Source organism: Leucopleurus acutus (assembly GCF_964270905.1).
Source record: "Leucopleurus acutus genome assembly, chromosome: 11".
NCBI lineage: Eukaryota > Metazoa > Chordata > Mammalia > Artiodactyla > Delphinidae > Leucopleurus > Leucopleurus acutus.
This window is the reverse complement of record NC_139152.1, coordinates 7,403,117-7,423,604: the sequence shown is the minus strand read 5'-3', so window position 1 is coordinate 7,423,604 and position 20,488 is coordinate 7,403,117. Positions and strand designations below refer to the sequence as shown.

Sequence of the window (20,488 nt, the reverse complement as noted above, 5' to 3'; positions counted from 1 at the left end):
ATGCCTCCCAACCTCACCGGCTACTACTGCTTTGTCTCGCAGAAGAACTTGGAGAGCTACCTGCAAGCTCTAAGTAACCGCCTCACCCCTCCCGAGACCTTTCACTCCCGTTTTCCCCTCTCCCTTCCTGCCTCCAGTCCCATTGAGGAGGGGGGATGCGAGGGTCCGACATCGTGGAAAGGCTGGGGGTCGGGGGACTGGGCTCCTCTTCTAGCCAGGGGCATTGCTAGGAAGGAGTAAATCCACAGTCCCAGACCCAGCCCAGGGGATGCTCCCAGCTCCAGGCTGCTGCTGCGGGTGGAGGAGGCCCTGGCCAGCTGGCTAAAAGGACCCTTGTCCTAAGAGGACAGCCTCCGTAGACATCAACATGGCTCTGCGGAAGATCGCGCCGCTGCTCAAGCCAGATGAGAAGACTGAGCATCGGGGCAACCACGTGACAGTGAGGACCCTCAGCACCTTCCGAAACTAAGTTCTGGAATTCGAGGTGGGAGTGGAGTTTGAGGAGGACTTGAGGGTCACGGAGGGATGGAAGCTCCAGGTACCTTTTCTCAGGCTGGCGGGGAGGGGGTGTGGATGGGCAGGGGGCACTTAACAGAGTGGGGCAAAATAAAGTGACCTTTCCCATCCAGAGCCGGGAAGTGATGCCCACAGCAGGCTACGAAGTCCCTGGGATAGCAGGCTCCTGATGTCGCCCACCCAGCCCCCACTCCCTCCAGCTTCTCCCCTGCCCCCTCTTAGCACCAGCCAACAGGGCAAAAGGGGCAGGTCACCCTCAGGCCAATGAGCAAACGTGTGCTCACCCTCTAGCCTGTGACCCTGCGCACCACAGTCTCTCTTCCCTCAGCCTCTTTAACTCCGCTCTGGTGCAGTCCTTTCTGCTTCTTACGTGTTCCTTTTGGCCTCCTTTGCAGACCCTAGTTCCCCTATTAATCCCTTAAACTGGGAATTTCCCCCCAGTATTTTGTTCTTGACCTTCTCTCTCTTGTCTGTATACTATCCACGGGCTAAATCATCTACGCCCATGTGTTCGGTTACCATCTATAAACTGCCTTGGACACAGATTCTCCCGCCAGAGGCACCACCTGAGCTCCAGGGCGGAGTTTCAACTGCCTGCAAAATGTTTCCATCTGCATGCCCCAAGGTCAAACCCAAAGTTCTGATCTTCCTACACAAACCTATTCCTGCTTTTATATTTACCGTCTCCATCAATGTCAACAACCAGCAGGACCAAGTCATTACCTTGTGTTGGTCCTGCCGGCTGTTGTCACAGTCATTACCTTGTGTTCCCTTACCTCCATGCTCCCAACACGTGCACGTGTGTGCACACACACACACATGCACACGTGCACCACATGTAATTGGTCAGGAAGCCTGTGTAACTTTTCCGTGCTGTCCAGTATGGTAGCTACTAGCCATTTACAGATATTGAACATTTGAAATGTGCTATCGGTGTGAAATACACGCTGAATTTTAAAGACAATACCAAAAAAGAGTGCAAAACATCTCAGAAATTTTATATTGATTACATGCTGAAATTATAATATTTTGGATATTTTAGGTTGAATAAAATATATTATTAAAATTAATTTCACCTGTTTCTCTTTGCTTTTCTAATGTGGTTACTAGAAATTTTTAAAATTATATATGTGGCTTGCATTTAAGACCTACTGTACTTCCATTGACCATCACTTGTTTACATGGCTCTTATCTGTTCCTTCCTAACTCTTCTCTTTGTCACCACCTTATTTCAGGCCCTCATTTCTCATCTGGTGCCCAGTCTTGACCCTCCTCTAATCCACTCTGCCTACTGTAGCCTCAAGGATCTATCTAAAATGTAAAAGTGGGGTTTCCCTGGTGGCGCAGTGGTTGAGAGTCCGCCTGCCGATGCAGGGGTCACGGGTTCGTGCCCCGGTCCGGGAAGATCCCACATTGCTGCGGAGCGGCCGGGCCCGTGAGCCATGGCCGCTAGGCCTGCGCATCCGGAGCCTGTGCTCCGCAACGGGAGAGGTCCCAACAGTGAGAGGCCCATGTACCGCAAAACAAACAAACAAACAAACAAACAAAAATAAAATAAAATAAAATGTAAAAGTGACCACGACACTCCCTGACTTAAACCCTTTCAGTGACATTTTGTTACATTCCAGGTAAGGGCCATACACTCCACATTTCATCCAAGGGCCTCCACACAAACATACTGGGTTAGAGCCCCTCACAGCTACCTACTCTTCTTTCTTACCTCTACACTGTTTCTATCCTTGCTAGAAAGTTCCCATCACCTCCAATCTAATTCACTGCCTTGAAGACGCACTCCCTCCCCACTCCCACCGTCAACAGTCTTGCCTGGTATCACAGATACCTACCAACTGTTCCTCTATCTGATCAAGATTCTGAGCTCCCTGGGAATTCCCTGGTGGCCCAGTGGTTAGGACTCCGCATTTTCACTGCCAGGGCCCTGGGTTCGATCCCTGGTGGAGGAACTAAGATCCCACAAGCCGCATGGCACGGCCACAAAAACAATCCGTAAGATTCTGAGCTCCTTGTTCAGGGGGGCCTGTCCTATTGGGGGGCCTAACAATGGTGATTGGAAGGTCCAGGTCCACCCAGCTGTGATTTAGGGGTTGATCCTTCATTCTCAGGGACACTGCAGCTGCCCTTGAGACTGAGAAAAAGGAGAAAGGAGATTCCCTGGTTGACTCCCAACCAACCTCCCTTCTTTCCCCAAATCTCCTCTAGGTCAGCCAGAAGTGACAGAGAACAAATTCTCCGTGCTTCGTCCCCTAACCCCCAATTTCACGCCCCCCCCATGATCCTGCTTCATCCCTGCTCTGCCCAAATGGTCACTGTCACAAACAGTGACCTTTAGGAGTGGGGGACGGGAGTCCTGGAAGGAAGGGACTGGAGCAAGACGGTGTCTGCTGGAGGCAAAGCAGGCAGCCCAGCCAGAGTGAGCTGGATGCATTTGGGGTGTCCTGCCCCCCAAGTCTTCCTTTATTCCTGCCTTCCCCCGTAGACCACTGTCACCTGGGAAGAGGAGCAGCTGGTATGGGTAGAGAAAGGGGAGGTCCCTGACTGGGGCTGGAGACACTGGCTGGAGGGAGACACGTCGTATCTGGTGAGCAGGGTGAGGGCTGGGAGAGGAGACGCAAGTGGGTGTGTCTGAGAGGGGGGCCTCCAGCTAGGATGCATGCCCTTACTCAAAGCAAGTCCATCTGCTACTCCAGCCTCGCCTCCCTTCAAGGAAGGCAACTAAGGAGGGAAAACAGAAGCCCTGGAAAGAGTGGAGAGAGGAATAAGTGGAGTGGCCAAGGTGGGCCCTGGTTGTAAGTCAGACGCATGTCCGTATATCATGACCAGAGACGTGGAGACTTAGCCACTTCAGTTCCCTGACCCAGCCACCTTCCTTCCTCTGGGGTGGAAAGCTGAGGGTTGCAACAACGATACAATTCCCCATACATCGAGTGCTCTAGCTGATGTATCCTGAAGGATTCAATGGAGGTCAAGGACTTTGAGAAAGGGGCTCAGCTGGCAAGAACCATCTCTGTCCTCATCATTCCTACTCTATCCCCAGGAGATGACTGCAAGGGATGCAGTGCACGAACAGGTCTTCAGGAAGGTCAAGTAGCTGGAGAGGAGCTGAGGGCCCCCCTGGACCACGGCAGTCCCCAGTCTCCTCTTGTCTGTGTCCCCTTCAAGCCCAGATGGTCCCAGGTCAGCAGTCCCTTTCTCAGGCCACTGACCCTCCCTCTGCATCCCCCCTCCCTCCACCCCATGTTAATCTATAACTTGCAGCCCCCAGGCCAAAGCCCTTTCTTTCTCACACTCACACTCGCAACAGCGACCTTATATCCGGTTCAAGATCTGGCCTCCTGGATGAGAGAAACAGGCAAAGGGGAAAGGAGCCCAGAGAATAGCGGATCCCCACTCTCTTTCATTCATCTGGCCTCTTATTTTCCATCTAAGAACTCAGCTTTGAGCATTTGAGCATTAGTGGAAACCATACTGGTGGGCCTTCTGGAAAAGTGTGACTGGATTCAAGAATTTAAACAGGAGCTACTGGGAGAGGTTTTTGGTCCATTTCCTTGTCCTTCTTCTCGAGAAACCTCATGGGCTCAACAGAACCAGGCCCAAGGCATGGCCCCAGCCACACAGAGTTCAACAGACCACGTTGACCGACATCTAACGAGCCCTGGCCATTGTATTCTTGCATCCTACACGTTGGGGAAGAGGGACGGGTCAGGGCGAGACCTCTGTCCAGTGCTGGGGGAGGCTGGGAGCTTCTAAATAGTGACCTGGCCTCCACGTCTGCTTTGGGAAGGACAGGCGGCAAGAGCGCCAGAAGAGACTGAAAAGGGAAGCAGATGAAGGATACAAGGCTAAGGGCTAGAAAGATGAGGGCATGAAGGTGACAGTAGGTGTGAAGACAACAGGCCTCTAGGACCCTCTGCCTACAGTCCAGCAAGGTTGCGGACAGAAGGTAAGGGGGACAACTGAAGACAGCACAGCCCCTCCCTTAGGGTCCCAGAATCGCTGCCCTGGAAAACAGCCCAGATGGGTAGGACCTGTTCAGATTCAGGGCCAGCTCCAGCCTCTGGTCACCTCCCTACCTCCAAGGGCCTTGGTTCTTTCAGAATAAAAGTCCTTCCTGTAGGGCAAGAGCAGAGAGAAGAGGGCTCAAGGTGGGGTGGGGACAGAGCCTGGCTGGGGGGGATGAGGGGAATGCTGGAATATTCCCTGGCCTGTGCTCACTAGATGAACACCCCTGCTGCCTCTTCCTGCAATGGCCAGGCCCCTGCACATCCGAGATGGTCTCTGGGGCTCTGTCCAAGAACCAGGATTGCAGCACTCATCCCACCACAAGCCTGGAATGAATTTGGAAAAGAATTTGGACAAGAATGCAGAGTGGGGCTTCCCTGGTGGCGCAGTGGTTAAGAATCCGCCTGCCAATGCAGGGGACACGGGTTCGAGCCCTGGTCTGGCAGGATCCCACATGCCGCAGAGCAACTAAGCCCGTGCACCACAACTACTGAGACTGTGCTCTAGAGCCCGAGAGCCACAACTACTGAGCTTGTGAGCCACAACTACTGAAGCTCGCGTGCCTAGAGCCCGTGCTCTGCAACAAGAGAAGCCAATGCAATGAAAAGCCCACGCACCGCAACTAGAGAAAGCCCGCTTGCAGCAACGAAGACCCAGCACGGCCAAAAATAACTAAATAAATTTTTTTTAAAAAAAAGAAAAAGAAAGAATGCAGAGTGGACCTGAGCAACTTCATCCCTGCCCAACCTCTCCGCAGGGTCCCCAGCAGCGTCGGGAGGGCAGAGCAGCAGAAGCTCAGAGGAAGTGGGGGAATCCTACCTTTTGCATTCCCAGGTGCGGTAAAGGCACAGGAAGATGCTCCGTGTGTATTCACCAGGTCCCGGCCACTCCGAGTTCACAGTGCATATCCAGGCCTCTCCCCATAGGACTGCTGTCTGTGCTCTGCATGTCGGCCCCTCGCTGGGATCTTGCCGGGAGCACATAGGCCTCCATGGTGACTGTTGGACCCAAGTGGAAGCAGCCTCAGTCCCCCCAAGACTCCTGTGACATGAACACCCACACCCTCCCCCCTGCGGGTCCACATCCTCCACTGGACCACTCCCCTCCAGGAGCCAAAATCCAACAAGAGGCCTGGAGACCCCAAAGGAGCACAAGCAACCAGAGGAGGACTGAGCCGCTCCTGGGCACCTCCAAGGGGGTGGGAGCGGGAGCCACCCAGATGCAGGAAGCCAGGGCTGCCATTTCCCCCGTGGGCAGCAGGGGGCAGTGCTCGCTGCAGTGGGAGCCAGAGACCCACGAAGTTCAGTCCTCGCTCCTCCAACACCCTGTTGGATATTTCGTCCCTGCCCCCACTAGACAGACAGACAGACACACACACACACACACACACACCAATCCCAGCCCACATGCTCACCCTGCGAAGACCCTACCCCTCATTCCAATCTGGCTGCACCACTGACTGTCAGATGGAAGAGATGGTCACCAAGGGCACCGACGTGTGGGTGATGAAAGGGCGGGGGGTAGGGGGGAGCTACGGCCACGGATGGTGGTCCCACCCCAGCCCTTCTAGGGACACACAAATCTGTGCCTCCCAGGACCGTCTTTGACCTCATTGACCAGAGTCTGAGACCCCAGGGAGATGATCAAGAATCAAATATGTTTATTTCCACGTGAGATAGAGTGACTGCACTCTTCTAACGCAGCTCCACGCCAGGCCCCTGCCCCCTCCCCGTCCGCCAGGCCCAGATAGCACCAAATGGTCACAAACAACCTTCCAGCCTGAACTCCAAATGATCCTTTAGCCTTGATTCTTTAGATCGGTCCAGAGTCCTCTGTTCAGAAGAAACTGACCAACATGGACCCGAGGTCAGGATCGGTGTGTGCCCTGAAGCAGAGGACCCCATGCTGCCCGAGGACTCAGGCCCCACGTCCTGGTAGGGGCCCCAGAGGAGGCAGGAGTGACAAAGTCTAGCTGCGTATCCCCCTGCAACTGCCCCCTCACCTCAGCCGCCATCTCCCGCACGCCCCCACCCCACGTGCCCAGACCTGCAGGATGAAAGGGGAGCAGGAAATTCCTCACCTGCAGAACACAAAGGCATCCCAGGCAGGAGCTGATCCTGTAACACTGTGGGACCCCTGTTGCAGCAGGGGACCCTTAGAGGCCACTGCAAATCCTAGGACGCCAAGAGAGAGCAGAGTCCTGGCCCCCACCCCACACCCAAATCTTATCCCCTAAGGAGAAAGAACCACATCTGGGCTATAGGCTTAATTACCCAACAATCAGTGCGAGGCCTGCAGCCCCCGATGTGGCTGAGGATCCGCTAGCTGTGTCTGCCCCTCCTTTCCCACCTCTCCCTGCCCTTCCTCAGGCTTCTCTTCCTCCTCTGGAGACCGATGCTTCTGCCCGGCCTGGGGACCACCTCCAGTACCCGCAGCCAGCTCTCTGGGATGTCTCCCCCAACCCCCCCCACCATAACACCCTCAATCATAACAGCACCTGTGCCATCAGGGTCCCCAGAGACTGACCTGGAGCTGTCCCAGAGCTGCGACCATGATCGTGGACAGGCCAGGATGGGGGAGACCTTGCAGGTCCAGCAGGAGGTAAAAGGTAGTGGGTGAGGAGACTTGATGGGAAAATCAAAGGGTTATGTGAAGGACTGTGACATAGCCAACCTGGGTCTGCGAGGAGGGCAGAAAGAAAGAAACAAAGATGGTAGCCCAGGCCTCTGAGGCCAGGGGCGTGAGCCGTGGCCTGACCTGACCAGGGGCCAGACCAGCACCCATCAGGCCGTCCTCATCCTCCCTGAGACCTCAGCCCACAGGACGGCTCTGGGTCAGCTCTGCAGGCACCTGGTCTCCATGCTGAACACCCACCCTCACCAGAGGCCATTTAGGTTCCAGGGGCCTGAGACGGAGCTGACCTGTCACACTCACCCTTCCAGCAGCAACAGGGGGCCTCTGTCTTCTCGAGCACTTGCCAGCCCACCGTCTGTCTGTGGGTGAGCCTCCTGCCTCCCCCCACCCAGTCAGGCCCGAGTCTCACTGCCCTCTGCCCTCACTCTTGTTCTGGCCACCAGGAGAGGGTGCAACCCTTAGGAGCCTCTGCTCTGTCCCCCGTGGGCAGTGCCCAAGCAGAGGGTTGCTGGCATAGCTAGGCCACCGTGTTCACGCATAAACCACTTGCCTCAGAGGCTCTCGATGAGCCTGAAATGGCATCCAAAATTGGGAGGGAATAATACACAGTGGGCAGGTGAGCAGGCTCCGTGTCAAACAGCTACCTCTCATTCACTGTGTGAACATATACAAGCCACTAACCCTCAGTAAATGAGCCCGTTTGCTGATCACCCAAGGCAATACCAAGAGTACGCGCTTCCTGCAAGGAATTTTGTGAAGTTTCTACGTAAAATCACTCAGCGTAGTACCTGGAATAGAGGAAGCGCTAATGAACGTTAGCTGTCATTGCTTTTATTATCCCTACCTCTTCACTTGACTGAACTTCTCTTAACTGGACACAAAACCTTGTTTTCTACAGTTAAGGATGAGAACTCACTGCCCATGCCCTGGGGTCACACAGTTCTGATGTTTTCTTAATTTTTAATTTCCCATCTTTTTTTTTTCATTTATTTATTTTATTCATTTATTTTTGACTGCATTGGGTCTTCGTTGCTGCGCGCAGGCCTTCCCTAGTTGCGGCGAGCGGGGGCTACTCTTCGTTGCGGTGCGCGGGCTTCTCATCGCAGTGGCTTCTCTTGCTGCGGAGCGCAGGCTTCTAGACATGTGGGCTCCAGTAGAGGCGCTCGCGCTTCAGTAGTTGTGGCTCATGGGCTCTAGAGCGCAGGCTCAGTAATTGTGGCGTGTGGGCTTAGTTGCTCCGCGGCATGTGGGATCTTCCTGGACCAGCGTGTCCCCTGCATTGGCAGGCGGATTCTTAACCACTGCGCCACCAGGGAAGCCCGGTTCTGATATTTATAACAAAGTGTAATGACTGATAACAGATTTAGAGACAGTAAAGGCAGGTAAACATCTGGGGGTGATGGATGTAGGAGAACTGTTGCCCCCACTGGGGCTCCACAACCAGAATCTCACTGCATCCCGTAGTGCCCCCATGCCCGTGAGGACAAGAGTGCATCCCAGACAGGGCATCCCTGCCGAGCCCTGCACCGCATCTGGGCGAGACCTCTACTCCCGTCCAAGGGCTGCAAACCCCAGAGCAGCAGCGCTGTTTACCACCACCCTCCCACCAGCCGAGAGGAGGCTTCAGTGCAGGAGAGAGGGAACTGATGGGTGGACAGGGGCCCGGCCCCAGTGCGCTGTGGTGGCAGCTGTTCACGGAGCCACGAGGCTCCACCCCTGAGTCCCTGGTGGGCCTCTGCCCTGGTCAAGGGGCTGGGCCGCCAAGGCAGGGGCTCTGTCCAGGCCCAGCTTCTCCAGTCCCCAGGTGCGCGTGCAGCCACCTTCCCTTGACCCCCTGCCTCCTCACCCTTCTTCCCCACGATGCCAACACCAACCAGCGCCCTCCCGGCCTGAGGGGCCTCCACCCTCCTCCCCCTGACCCCCTGCCACACACCCCCTCCAGCCCGTCATCCTTCTACACTAACGAGGCTCCAGCCATCCCTCCATTCGTGCCCCAGTTTGGGCCTCCCCCGCTCTCCCTGTCCCACAGATGAGCCAGGAGGCCGAAGGGCTGCTTCACCGTCACCTGCCCAGTTTTCCTTCCACCTGCATATGTGTATCACTCATTAGTCTGTCTTGCACATCTCTTCTACGTACTGCATTGTCCGTGTGGCCTTTCATCCACGCTCTAGACGATTGCTGAGAGCCGGCCCTTCTCTCTTTCCTCCCTGCATGGAACAGGAGTTGTTGTAGTGAATGGGTTGTCCCAGGCACGCAGACAAGACAGAGCTAAAGTCACTGCTATCAGAGCCACTGTCACGCCTCGCTGTGTGATCTTGGGCAAATTATTTCACTTCTGTGCCTTTGTCTCTTCCCAGGACCGCTCTGTTCGGCCTCAATGCTCTATAACTGATTTACTATCCTGCCTTCGACACCCACCCTTCCCCCTGGCTTCCTCCCTCCTTCCCAACTGTTTGCAGAAAAGCCTTGCTCATGTCCTTGACCCAGCTGTAAGGAAACTGTTGTCATTCTTAAAGGGGGAGGTTCTCTGGAATGGAGACAGAACCCCAGCTTGGGAAGGGGCAGCTAGGTCACAAAGCACTCCCCCACTCCTCAGTGGGGCTCCCCTGTCCTCTGCTGTCACTCACCTCCCCTCCTTTCTTTGTGAGCAGCACAGATGGGACAAGGGGACACTGTTCAAATAAGGGTTTATTAAAGTCTTGGAGGAAACAAAGGGAGCTAGAACAGAGTATCATAGAAGTCGATCAGCTGAGGTCCAAGTGCAGCCTCACCCATAGACTCCTTACTGTAGTAGGAAGGAACGGTGCTGGCCACAGCAGAACCAACCGCCTCGCCATTAGCAAGCCAGGCACATACACAGTATGTTTAAAGGGTCCTTTACTAAAAGCCTTTATTTCAGGCGTGAGGGTCCACACAAAGCCCCCGGGGTGTGGGAGCTTTGGAACTGAGATCTCCAGCCTCTGAACTTGTCCCTTTGGACAATCTGCTGGTGGGGGACCACAGTCCTAGATTCTCGGGACTCAAGCTATGGCTACCCTCCCAAGGTTGGAAAGGGCATCCCACCTGGGGCTTCTCCTTCCTGCCCATCCCTCTCCTTTTCAACAGCTTCTTGGTCCTTTTTAACCCTTTGCTGTCCTCCTAAATCCCCACCTTCTCTTGTGTTTGGTCCCCTGTAGGTCATACTTTGATCTGTGCCGTCTTGCTACTTGATGGGGTGGGTGAAGGAGTATTTCAGATGCTAGGGATGAGGTGGAGAGGATCAGAGCCTGACTTCATGTTACTGCATCTGAAATACAACCATACTTAGCAAAAATAACGTCCTGCTAGCTGATCTTCTGCAGTTATTGTACTAACATTATCTGTCTACTACTTCTGTGATAACCAGCCTTCAAGACAGCCCCCAAGGACCCCTGCTTCTTGGAATTCCCATCCTTGTGTCGTCTCTTCTCACATTGTATCAGGGTTGGTCTGTGTGACCAATAGAACATGGCAGCGGGGATGCTACGTTACCTCCAAAGCTAGATTATAAAAGACACTTAGGATTTTCAGTACGACATTGTGCCTGTAGTTAACACTGTACACTTAAAATTTTATTAGGAGGGTAGATCTCATGTCAAGGGCTCTTACCACAATAAAATTTTTTTTTTAATTTTAAGACATTTTGGCCTCCACTTTACTCTTTCTATCTTAGATCACTCTGGGGAAAGCCAGCTACCATGTCATGGGGACACTCAAGTGTCTTAGGAAGAGGGCCATGCAGCGAGGAACTGAGGCCCCCAGCCCTCGGCCGTGTCAGGGGACCATCTTGGAAGCAGGACCACCAGCCCCGTCAGACCTTCAGGTAACTGCAGTCCTGGCCAAGACCTTGACCGTGAGAGACCCTGAGCCAAAACCACACATCGAAGCTGCTTCTGGATTCCTGACCCTCAGAAACTATGTGAAATAATACATGTTTGTTGTTTTAAACTGCTAAGCATACAAGTGATCTATTGTACAACAGATAACACATATTCTCAAACATGAGTGTCACCATAAATGACCCTCATCCTGTCACCATAGCCTCAATAACTGGCAAAAGGGTTGGGGGCAAGTGACTTAGGGAGATAAAAACCTGTCCATCCACAAAAAGATATGGCTCTACACCCAGTGTCATAGGCCCTTCCATCCTAGCTCTAAGCTCAGACACCTTCTGAGCACCCAGCACGTGGGCCCCAAATCTCAGCGTCAGCCCCTCTAGAAGTCTAAAGAGAATGGAGTTCAGAAACAGACAGGTGTCGCCTGTCCCTCCTCTTTGAGGCCCACCTGCTGGACTACTGTCTGAGAACCCACCTCTTCCCAAGATAATTGTTAAAAGGGACATCCAGCATCTTCGGGTGATACCCCACCCCTTTCACTGGTGTGTGACCTTACCCTGTGGCTTCAATAGGACAAGTGCAGCAGAGTCCAACTCAATAAGCCTCATGTCGTTAGAGAGAGTGTCCATCCGGAGGCAGGGAGGATCTCTTAGCTAGAGTCAGATCCTTGCTGGTGGGAAGGTGACAAATTCTGCAGAGGACAGAGCAGCAGGATCTGAAGACCAGCAGCAACGAGGGGAAGGTGGTGTCCCGACATCCAAATCAGGGGAGAGCCACACCTGGACGTGGCTTTACCTTGCAGAGTAAGGAATCTCTGGGGTCCTCCCCTACTCTCCAGGGCCAGCACAGTAATACCGGAGCCAGAGGTTTCTTTGCTGAAAAGAGGGGGATGAAATGGAGAAACATCGGTGGAAGAAAACTTGGTGTAGATGCCAGAAGGTATAGCCAAATCTGATGACTAGAAAGGGGAAACCACCAAAGAAGTGTTTTAATGACTCTGTCTTCCGCTGTGCTCTCCCCAACAGAGACTATGGGCATCCCCCCACCCCGCCACACTGTAACTTCTGCTGTCACCCAAGAGAAGCAGACTGCTCACCAGGCCACATACACTACCACTGCCAGAAGCCCTATCTCCAAGTGAAGACCAGAGGGGGTAGTAGCCAGGCCCCCAGGTAAGGACCAGCCAAGCTATCTCAAGGACACCGTCCATTTCTAAGGCTGCTCTCTCCGAAAAAAGGCAAGGTACCCAGCAGTGAGGGGCAGGGTTACTGTACTGGGGAACAGTAAAAGGGGCAGGGCTACGGTGGGAGTGAACTTCACTCCCTCCCCCCACTGGCTCAGGAGAACAGGAAGCAGGCTCAGGTACCCTCTCCTGGACCACATGGCTCCACGGCCAACCCCAGCTCCTGGATGCACCTGTCTACCATGGGCTCTCTTCCTCCCCGGGCACCGGCCCTGGAAACTCCAGTACCTGCCCGGTGCGCACTCTCCCTCTCTGCCCCATAGCGTGAGCTCATGCACAGTTACAGGTGGGTACCTCCGTGTGCCCCAGTAACGGATGAGTAATGTGCCCTGACAGTCAAGGGGCCTGGGCTTCCTCTTGGGGATCAGAGGGCAAAGTCATTGAAGGGCTTTAAGCTGGGGAGGGGCATGATTGCTGGATACTGTAGACAGATAGCTGACAGAGTAGGGACGGTGGACAAGAGGGGCAAGGCTAGCGGCTGAGCCGTCTTTGGGGTTAACTCAACCCCTCCCAACTAGCCTTAACCTATGGAAGACAACCTGAAACCAGAGATGACTTGGGAAGAGGGGCGGGAGCAGGACGGACCTAACTCCAGCAGAGTCACTCTTACCCCTAAATCCCTGGTCTGCCCACATCTCTACTGGCCATTAAGCACAGAAGTCCAGCTGACTCAGGCCTCCTCTGCCCCCTCTGCTCTCCACCCGGCTCCTGTATCTCTCCTCACCTGGTCCACACGGGAAACTGCTCTGCCCCCTCAGCCCAGGGTCTTCTGAGGTGGTTTGGATTCCGAGAGAGAGCAATCTCCTCTCTAAATGCTGGGGTCTAATGAAGGCTGCCGAAAAACCTCCCCGATCAGGAAAACCCAGCCCCGCCCCTCCCCCACACCTACACACACACACACACACACACACCCCTACACACACACACCCCTCCCCCGCCATCCCTGCCTGCTGGGTCCTTCCCCATGTGGGACAGCAGGTGGCAGCACCAAGGGGAATTTTAAAAATAAAAGCAAAAATAAAAATCCAAACTCTGAAAATGAGTCTGTGTACTAGGTGCGCTCACGGCCATGTTCTCTCCCTGCTTTGTCTCCATTCCCCCATCACAGCTTTGAAGACTGTCCCCGTCCCTGCCTCTGCCCTTTGCCCTCTTCAGTTAATGAAAAACACAACTCAATGAACCCAGAAGCAACCTCAGAAGGTGTAAGTGAGAATTGGAGATGAGGGGCCGAGTAAAGACAGCGGGATACAGATTGGTCCTGAGACATAAGCTCCCAGGGTTGAAAGGATCTGTGTGTGGCCTGAGCTCGTATCCAAGGACCAAGAGTTCTTCTCCATTGATCGCATGGATTAAAGATGCCCCCAGGGCTTTCCTGGTGGCGCAGTGGTTGAGAGTCCGCCTGCCGATGCAGGGGACACGGGTTCGTGCCCCGGTCTGGGAAGATCCCACATGCCGCGGAGCGGCTGGGCCCGTGGGCCATGGCCTCTGGGCCTGCGCGTCCTGAACCTGTGCTCCGCAACAGGAGAGGCCACAGCAGTGAAAGGCCCGCGTACCACGGATAAAAAAAAAAAAAAAGATGCCCCCAGAGCCAAGGTCTAGCATCATCTTCAGTATCCATGGCCTCATCCTTCTAATCTCGTCTGGCTTAGAAAGGGCTATCTGGTCACAATGATCATTTTAAATACATTTATTTTGTAATTATCAAAAGGATTTAATAACATGACAAAAATTTCACTAAACAGAGAAACATTTTTTAAACCATCCGTAGTGATATACTCTCATAGACAGTTATCTTAGGCTGGTCCTGTGGTTTCTGTTTTTGTGGACATAGTGTGCTTAGACTTTTGCCTCCTTTATTTTCTTTGTTCAGTCCTCTTACCTATCTTGGGGGCCTGCACGCAGGTCAGATGTGCTTTTGCTCTTTAGGGGCACACATTTGGCTAAGGGAAGGGGGACAAAATAGATGACTGAAAGGCTATAAATTACCAACTGACCCAGTTTGCCTGGGACTGAACCAGTTTTAAGATGGAAAGCTCCATGTCCCAGACAAACCAGGACAATTTCTAATAGGTCACCCTACTAGAAGCAAGTCCCCCCAAATTACACCGGTTTAGAGTTCAGAATTCCATTTTCACGCATATAGTGGCCTCTTAGCTCTACCTCTTTGCCTTTCTTTTCTTATTATGTTAATTTATTTTTAGTCGTTGCTCTAGGCAACTGTTCTCAAACTTTATACCCTTAAAAAGTATTGAGGGGTTTCCCTGGTGGCACAGTGGTTGAGACTTCGCCTGCCGATGCAGGGGACGCGGGTTCGTGCCCCGGTCCGGGAGGATCCCATATGCGGCCGAGCGGCTGGGCCCGTGAGCCATGGCCGCTGAGCCTGTGTGTCCGGAGCCTGTGCTCCACAACGGGAGAGGCCACAACAGTGAGAGGCCCACGTACCACAAAAAAAAAAAAAAAAGTATTGAGATCACTTATTCTTTCTTCTGCATTATTCATTCTGCTATTCAGTGCCTTTAGCTCAGCTTTCGTCTCTGCAAATGAATTTTCCAATTTTTCTTGCCTCCTTCTTAGAGTTTCTTGCTTCTTTTTACAGTAATCTGCTCTTCTGTCCATAGCCTTTCTTAACGCCTCAGAGTGGCACAACATTGTAAATCAACTATACTTCAATAAAATAATTTTTTTAAAGTATTGTGGACCCCAAAGAGCTTTCGCGTATGTAGGTTATATCTAGTCATATTCAATGTATTAGAAATGAAAACCAAGAAGAATTTAAAACACCAGGATACACAGCACACGCCCCGTTAGTTGTCTGGGGTGATGTCGTCACAGCTCATGTAGCCTCTGGTAACCAAGCCCAGGGTGCCCTCATGAGAAGGAAGAGAGAGAAAAAAGATGTCAAGGACACCCCCAGGGCTTCCCAGACCAGGCAGAAAACCACAGGTCTAGAGAGAAGAGCATCTAGCAGTTGGAGTTAATACTGTATGAAGAAACCAGCCCCCAGGGTTTATGCTATAGTTTTCATGTATGTCACATCCACATACGTTATAAACCCCACGTTACGTTATGTCTTGCTTTAAACAGCTATATGTATTTTAAAGACATTAAAAAGAAAAAATATGTCTTATATTTACCTACAAATGTACCATTTCCCATGATCCATTCTCCAGCTCTGCTCATCCACCTGGATTCCTGCCCCTCAGGCTAAGAACTGAAGCATTTTTTCCCAGAGCAGGTCTGCTCACGACAAAGTCTTGACGTTTTCTTTTACCTGGAAATGCTTTCACTTCATCTTCAGACTTGAAGAATATTTCCACTGGAAAAGTAATTCTGAGTTGACAACTTTTTTTTCTTTCAGTGTTCCAAAGACGTAGTGCCACTGCCTCCTGGTCCATATGGTTTTGGATGGGGAAGCAGTGACGCTGAGAGTGTTGTTCTCTGCTTGCGGTGTGTCCTTTGTCTCTGGCCTCTTTCAAGATTTCCTTTTTATCTTTGGTTTTTAGCAGTTTGACTCTGATGTGCCTGGATGTGCTTTTTTGTTTACTTTCAGTTCTGCTTGGTGTATGTGGAGTCTCTTGAACCTAAAGCTATAGGCCTTTCACAAAAGCTGGAAAGTTCCAGCCATTATTTCTTGGAACGTTTTTTCTGCCTCACTCTCTCTCTTCTCTCCTTCTGGGACAAGCAAAATGGGGCACAGTGTTGTTCCACTATATTGGCTTTCTCACTCCAGAACATTGCAAATCTCTTCCACAATCCTCTTCCTGCTCTGAGACTTCCTCCCTACCCTTCCTTCCAGCCACCCTGGCAGGGAAGAGGCAGGAGGGTTCTTTTGGGGGAGGTTCCCCAGCCTCTTTCTCACACTAAGCTCTCAGTGGCTGGTGGACAAACCTCAGAGCCTTGGGAAAAACTCATCCCCCTCCGTGAGTACGTTGAGATGACATTTTTTTAGTGCTGAAGAAGAAGCAAGTCTCTGATTTCAGTGGAGAGAAGGGGGTGAATTTCAGTGGCGATTCTAGGGGAGTATCTCTGTGTAGCTCATGGGAGCTTGGTGACTGAGGCACTGAGCTCAGAGCTGCTGGAAAGTGTTCCAGGTAACCAGGCCTCAGACTGGGTCATGGCCACAGAGACTGGGAGAGCGAGTGGGGCTAATGAGGAGGAAGGTCTCTTGCAGCACAGCCGCCATATTGAAATAGCTACCAGGAACCATCCACTAAGATGACCGTATAACATTGTCCAGAGGGGAAACTATTCATAATTACACTGGAACAACTGGTGTAAACTAGGACTGTTCCAAGCAAACTGAGACATAGGCTCTCCCAAAAGACGATCCTAAAGAGTGTTCTGGAAGATTGAGTAAAGTTAGTCCACCAAAGCTACAAAGAGGGGAGAGTCTATACCCTGGTGGGTGAGGCACTAACAATCTTGCGAGACCTATCAGAGTCCCTCAGGGAGATGAGACAGTGATGCAGAGGAGGAGCCCTCCTTCCTCCAGGAATTTCTTCAAATAAAGTGAATCAGGGTGGGCAAAAATAAATGCACAAGTCACCAGGATCGTGAGTGTAGATAGTGGTTAGATAGGTATAGGATGGAATAGCTATAGTGAAGCTATAGTCAGAGAGACAAAGAACACAGCACGTGGCCCCCTGAGCCTTATGATGCCCCTCCTCCCGGGGCCGACTGCTGGGGGCTCACGCCACGGCCCCTCTTGTTCATTGGCAGGTCCTGGCTTTATACCCGCAGGTGTCAGTGGGAGGCTTCCTCTTCTGGGGCTCCATTTGCCTCATCCTTCTGCTGCAATTGCCCTGACCTAGACTTGTAAGGCCGTGAGGCCTCCCTCCCACGGGCCAAGCCATCTGCAGTTGGCCACCTTACATGTTCTGACACCCAGGGAGAAAGCAGGCCCTCAGACACGACTGTATCTCCAGATCTCCAACTCAAGGCAAGGTGGAGCAGCGAAGACCGGGCACTGCGAAGGAGTCCACAGAGGTGAATTCCACTCCCCGTCACGGGACTGTTTCTCCCTCCACCACCTCATTTCGATGGGGTCGGGCCCTGGTGTCCCTCCCATGACCATGGTTCCTCTCCCCAGAGCACCCAGCCTGGAAAGGAAGGGCAGAGACAGAGAAAACCATGGGCTAGGGGACAACTGATAGAGAGCCAGGACCATAAAGAAATGGAAATTGAGTCTCTAAAATGGAGAACTTTAGGGCTTTCCTGGTGGCGCAGTGGTTGAGAGTCCGCCTGCCGATGCAGGGGACACGGGTTCGTGCTCTGGTCCAGGAAGATCCCACATGCCGCGGAGCGGCTGGGCCCATGAGCCATGGCCGCTGAGCCTGCGCGTCCGGAGCCTGTGCTCCGCAACAGGAGAGGCCACAACAGTGAGAGGCCCGAAAAAAATATAAACAACCATCTAAAATGGAGAACTTCAAAAAAAATGGGCAACTGGCCTGGCTGCACAGCTTGTGCTTTGAGTTAAGCCTGGGTGTCGATGGGTGAGAGGTCTTCCCGGTCTCAGAGACATCAAACCTCAGCTGGAGTAAAACTGTCCAATATTTCAGCTGCCCCTGAGCCAGACGGCGAGTGGTGTCCACTCTAGAGATTTTTGAAAGGCCGTGCTGATGATCACTGCGTTTCCAGGGACTTTCTGCCACTCCTGAGCCCTGGGGTCGCCCCCAGCCACAGCTGCGTCGCCTTGCTTGGGCCAAGCCCGCACACTTGCCTTGAAGTCAAGGGACCTGTCTCCCCACTGAAGGTGAAAAACATAATGTGTTCCATATCCACTTAACTTTCTCATTTCTTTACATTTTCAGCTTCTCAGGCCCACCTTTTTCTCCCTCTAAATACTCTGTAATGAAATGCTGGTACTTGGTTTTAAAAAACAAGACCCACAAATGCTCATGAAATAAATCTCAGGAAGATGAGGGTATAATCCCTCTTATCCTGGAGCTGTAGAAAATCAGACATGATTGTGCTTCACAGAGCCAATTCTGATAAAGTGGTGAATCAAGAACATTCAATCTCAATGGTGTGAAAATAGATAATCCTGTTCTCTGTTATGCTTCTGTCATCTTTGCAAGTGTAACTTGTACAAAGGGATCTTTTAAGATATTCAGACTTCAGAGATGATTGCTATAGGAGCACTGCAATATCATCTATAAACCTTAAAAGGCTGCAGTTCGGGAATTCCCTGGCAGTCCAGTGGTTAGGACTCCACCCTTCCACTGCAGAGGGCACGAGTTCGATCCCTGGTCAGGGAACTAAGATCCTGTATGCAGTGAGGTGCTGTCAAAAAAAAAAAAACTTGTGGGCTTCCCTGGTGGCGCAGTGGTTGAGAGTCCGCCTGCCAATGCAGGGGACACGGGTTCGTGCCCCGGTCTGGGAGGATCCCACATGCCGCGGAGCGGCTGGGCCCGTGAGCCATGGCCGCTGAGCCTGTGCGTCCGGGGCCTGTGCTCCGCAACGGGAGGGGCCACAACAGTGAGAGGCCCGTGTACCACAAAAAACAAACAAACAAACAAACAAACAAACAAAAAAACTTGCAACTCTGGTTGGCCATTGATAACTTATTACTCTGAAAACAATATTTAAATTAACCGCTTCAATTTCCAAAAAGCGTAAGTACTTGTGAAACTATTGTTTGTTTGTTAGACCAGAAGTATACCTTTGGGACTCTCTTCTCCTCCTTTTTAGCGTAAAGGTAAAATCCCATTACTCTGCTTGATTTTTTTTTTAAACAGTTTTCAACAGCTTAAGAGCCTGCAATTATTTGAATTAACAGGAGAAATCCCTGCCCTGTGTCTTACCAGGAGAGGCAGGAATCAGCCTCGTGGGGAGGGCTGGAAAAAGAAAGAAGGGGGACTTCCCTGGTGGTGCAGTGGATGAGAATCCGCCTGCCAATGCAGGGGACACGAGTTCGAGCCCTGGTCCAGGAAGATCCCACATGCCGCGGAGCAACTAAGCCCATGTGCCACAACTACCGAGCCTGCGCTCGGGAGCCCACGCGCCACAACTACTGAAGCCCGCGCACCGCAATAGAGTAGCCCCCACTCGCCGCAACTAGAGAAAAGCCCGCGCGCCGCAACGAAGACCCAACGCAGCCAAAAATGCAATTAATTAAATAAATTTTAAAAAAGAAAGGTAAGAAGGGGAAGCAGCAGAACCCTGAGTTCAGTTTACCTGAAGGGATTTGGAATTGGTCTGTGACCTATAGCACCACTTCCCTGGGGTAATCATAAGAGAGACAAATGCTCTGACCATCATATGTGGGGTCCTCATCTCCGTGGTGACCCTGTTACTAGGTGACAATAAAAACTCCCAAGCCTGACAGCAAGCTACCTCCTCAAGTCAGAGGCTCCCAGGAGGATGGAGCTACGTGACGCTTAGCAGAGTGGAAGCTCCAAGAGATTAAGCTTGGATGGAGGAGGATGAGAACAAGAACACAGAGACCTGGAGAAAGGGAAGAAAGCAATGGAGGAGAGGGGAAAATAAAGAGTAACGAGAAGCAGGGAGCATCTCCCAGGTACCTGAGCCGTGTCTGGGGCCCCAGAGTAGAGGTCACTTCATGAAATGGGGTGCGGGCAGTTGCCTCCCAAGCTCTCCCTGGGACTAAGGGTGGAGGAAAGATGCTCTAGAAGGAGAGGAACCCAGAGGAATGGTGCTTGAGAAGGAGCCTTGTAATTTGGGACGATCCAGAGCGAGCCTGGAAGGAGATGCCTGTTGCTATCACAGGACAACAAAATATTACAGACGTGAACCATGTTAAGAAACTTCTGTATCTTTAGATTGTCCTCACTTATTGGATAGCTGTGTTTTGTTGCCTCGTGTAGGGTAGGGGAAGCATCCCACAGGAGAAGGGGAAGAGGGGAAAGTCAGGTCCCAAAAAGTGGCAGCAAAAAGTGCTTAGCAGGCTTCCCTGGTGGCGCAGTGGTTGAGAGTCCGCCTGCCGATGCAGGGGTCACGGGTTCGTGCCCCGGTCCGGGAAGATCCCACATGCCATGGAGTGGCTGCGCCCGTGAGCCATGGCCGCTGAGCCTGCGCGTCCGGAGCCTGTGCTCCGCAACGGGAGAGGACACAACAGTGAGAGGCCCGCGTACCGCAAAAAAAAAAAAAAAAAAAGTGCTTAGCAAAGTGATGGTGGGGCTGGAAGAAGGGGGGTTGGAAGGTTAGCACAGGGGAGGAAGGGAGGAAGCTGGCTAAGAGGCTTTCTACCCAGGTATTCAAGATT

The 20,488-nt window shown here is 52.4% G+C and overlaps 1 protein-coding gene across 1 annotated transcript; it reads left to right on the top strand.

Annotated features, from left to right (window-relative positions):
- On the top strand, positions 1–3,622 carry RBP5 (retinol binding protein 5; the record flags this gene model as incomplete). Its single annotated transcript, XM_082851202.1, is given in 5 exon segments — positions 1–73; positions 360–466; positions 470–538; positions 3,011–3,112; positions 3,569–3,622. Coding segments are annotated over 5 exon segments (405 nt in total).
- Positions 3,623–20,488: the final 16,866 nt, after the last annotated feature.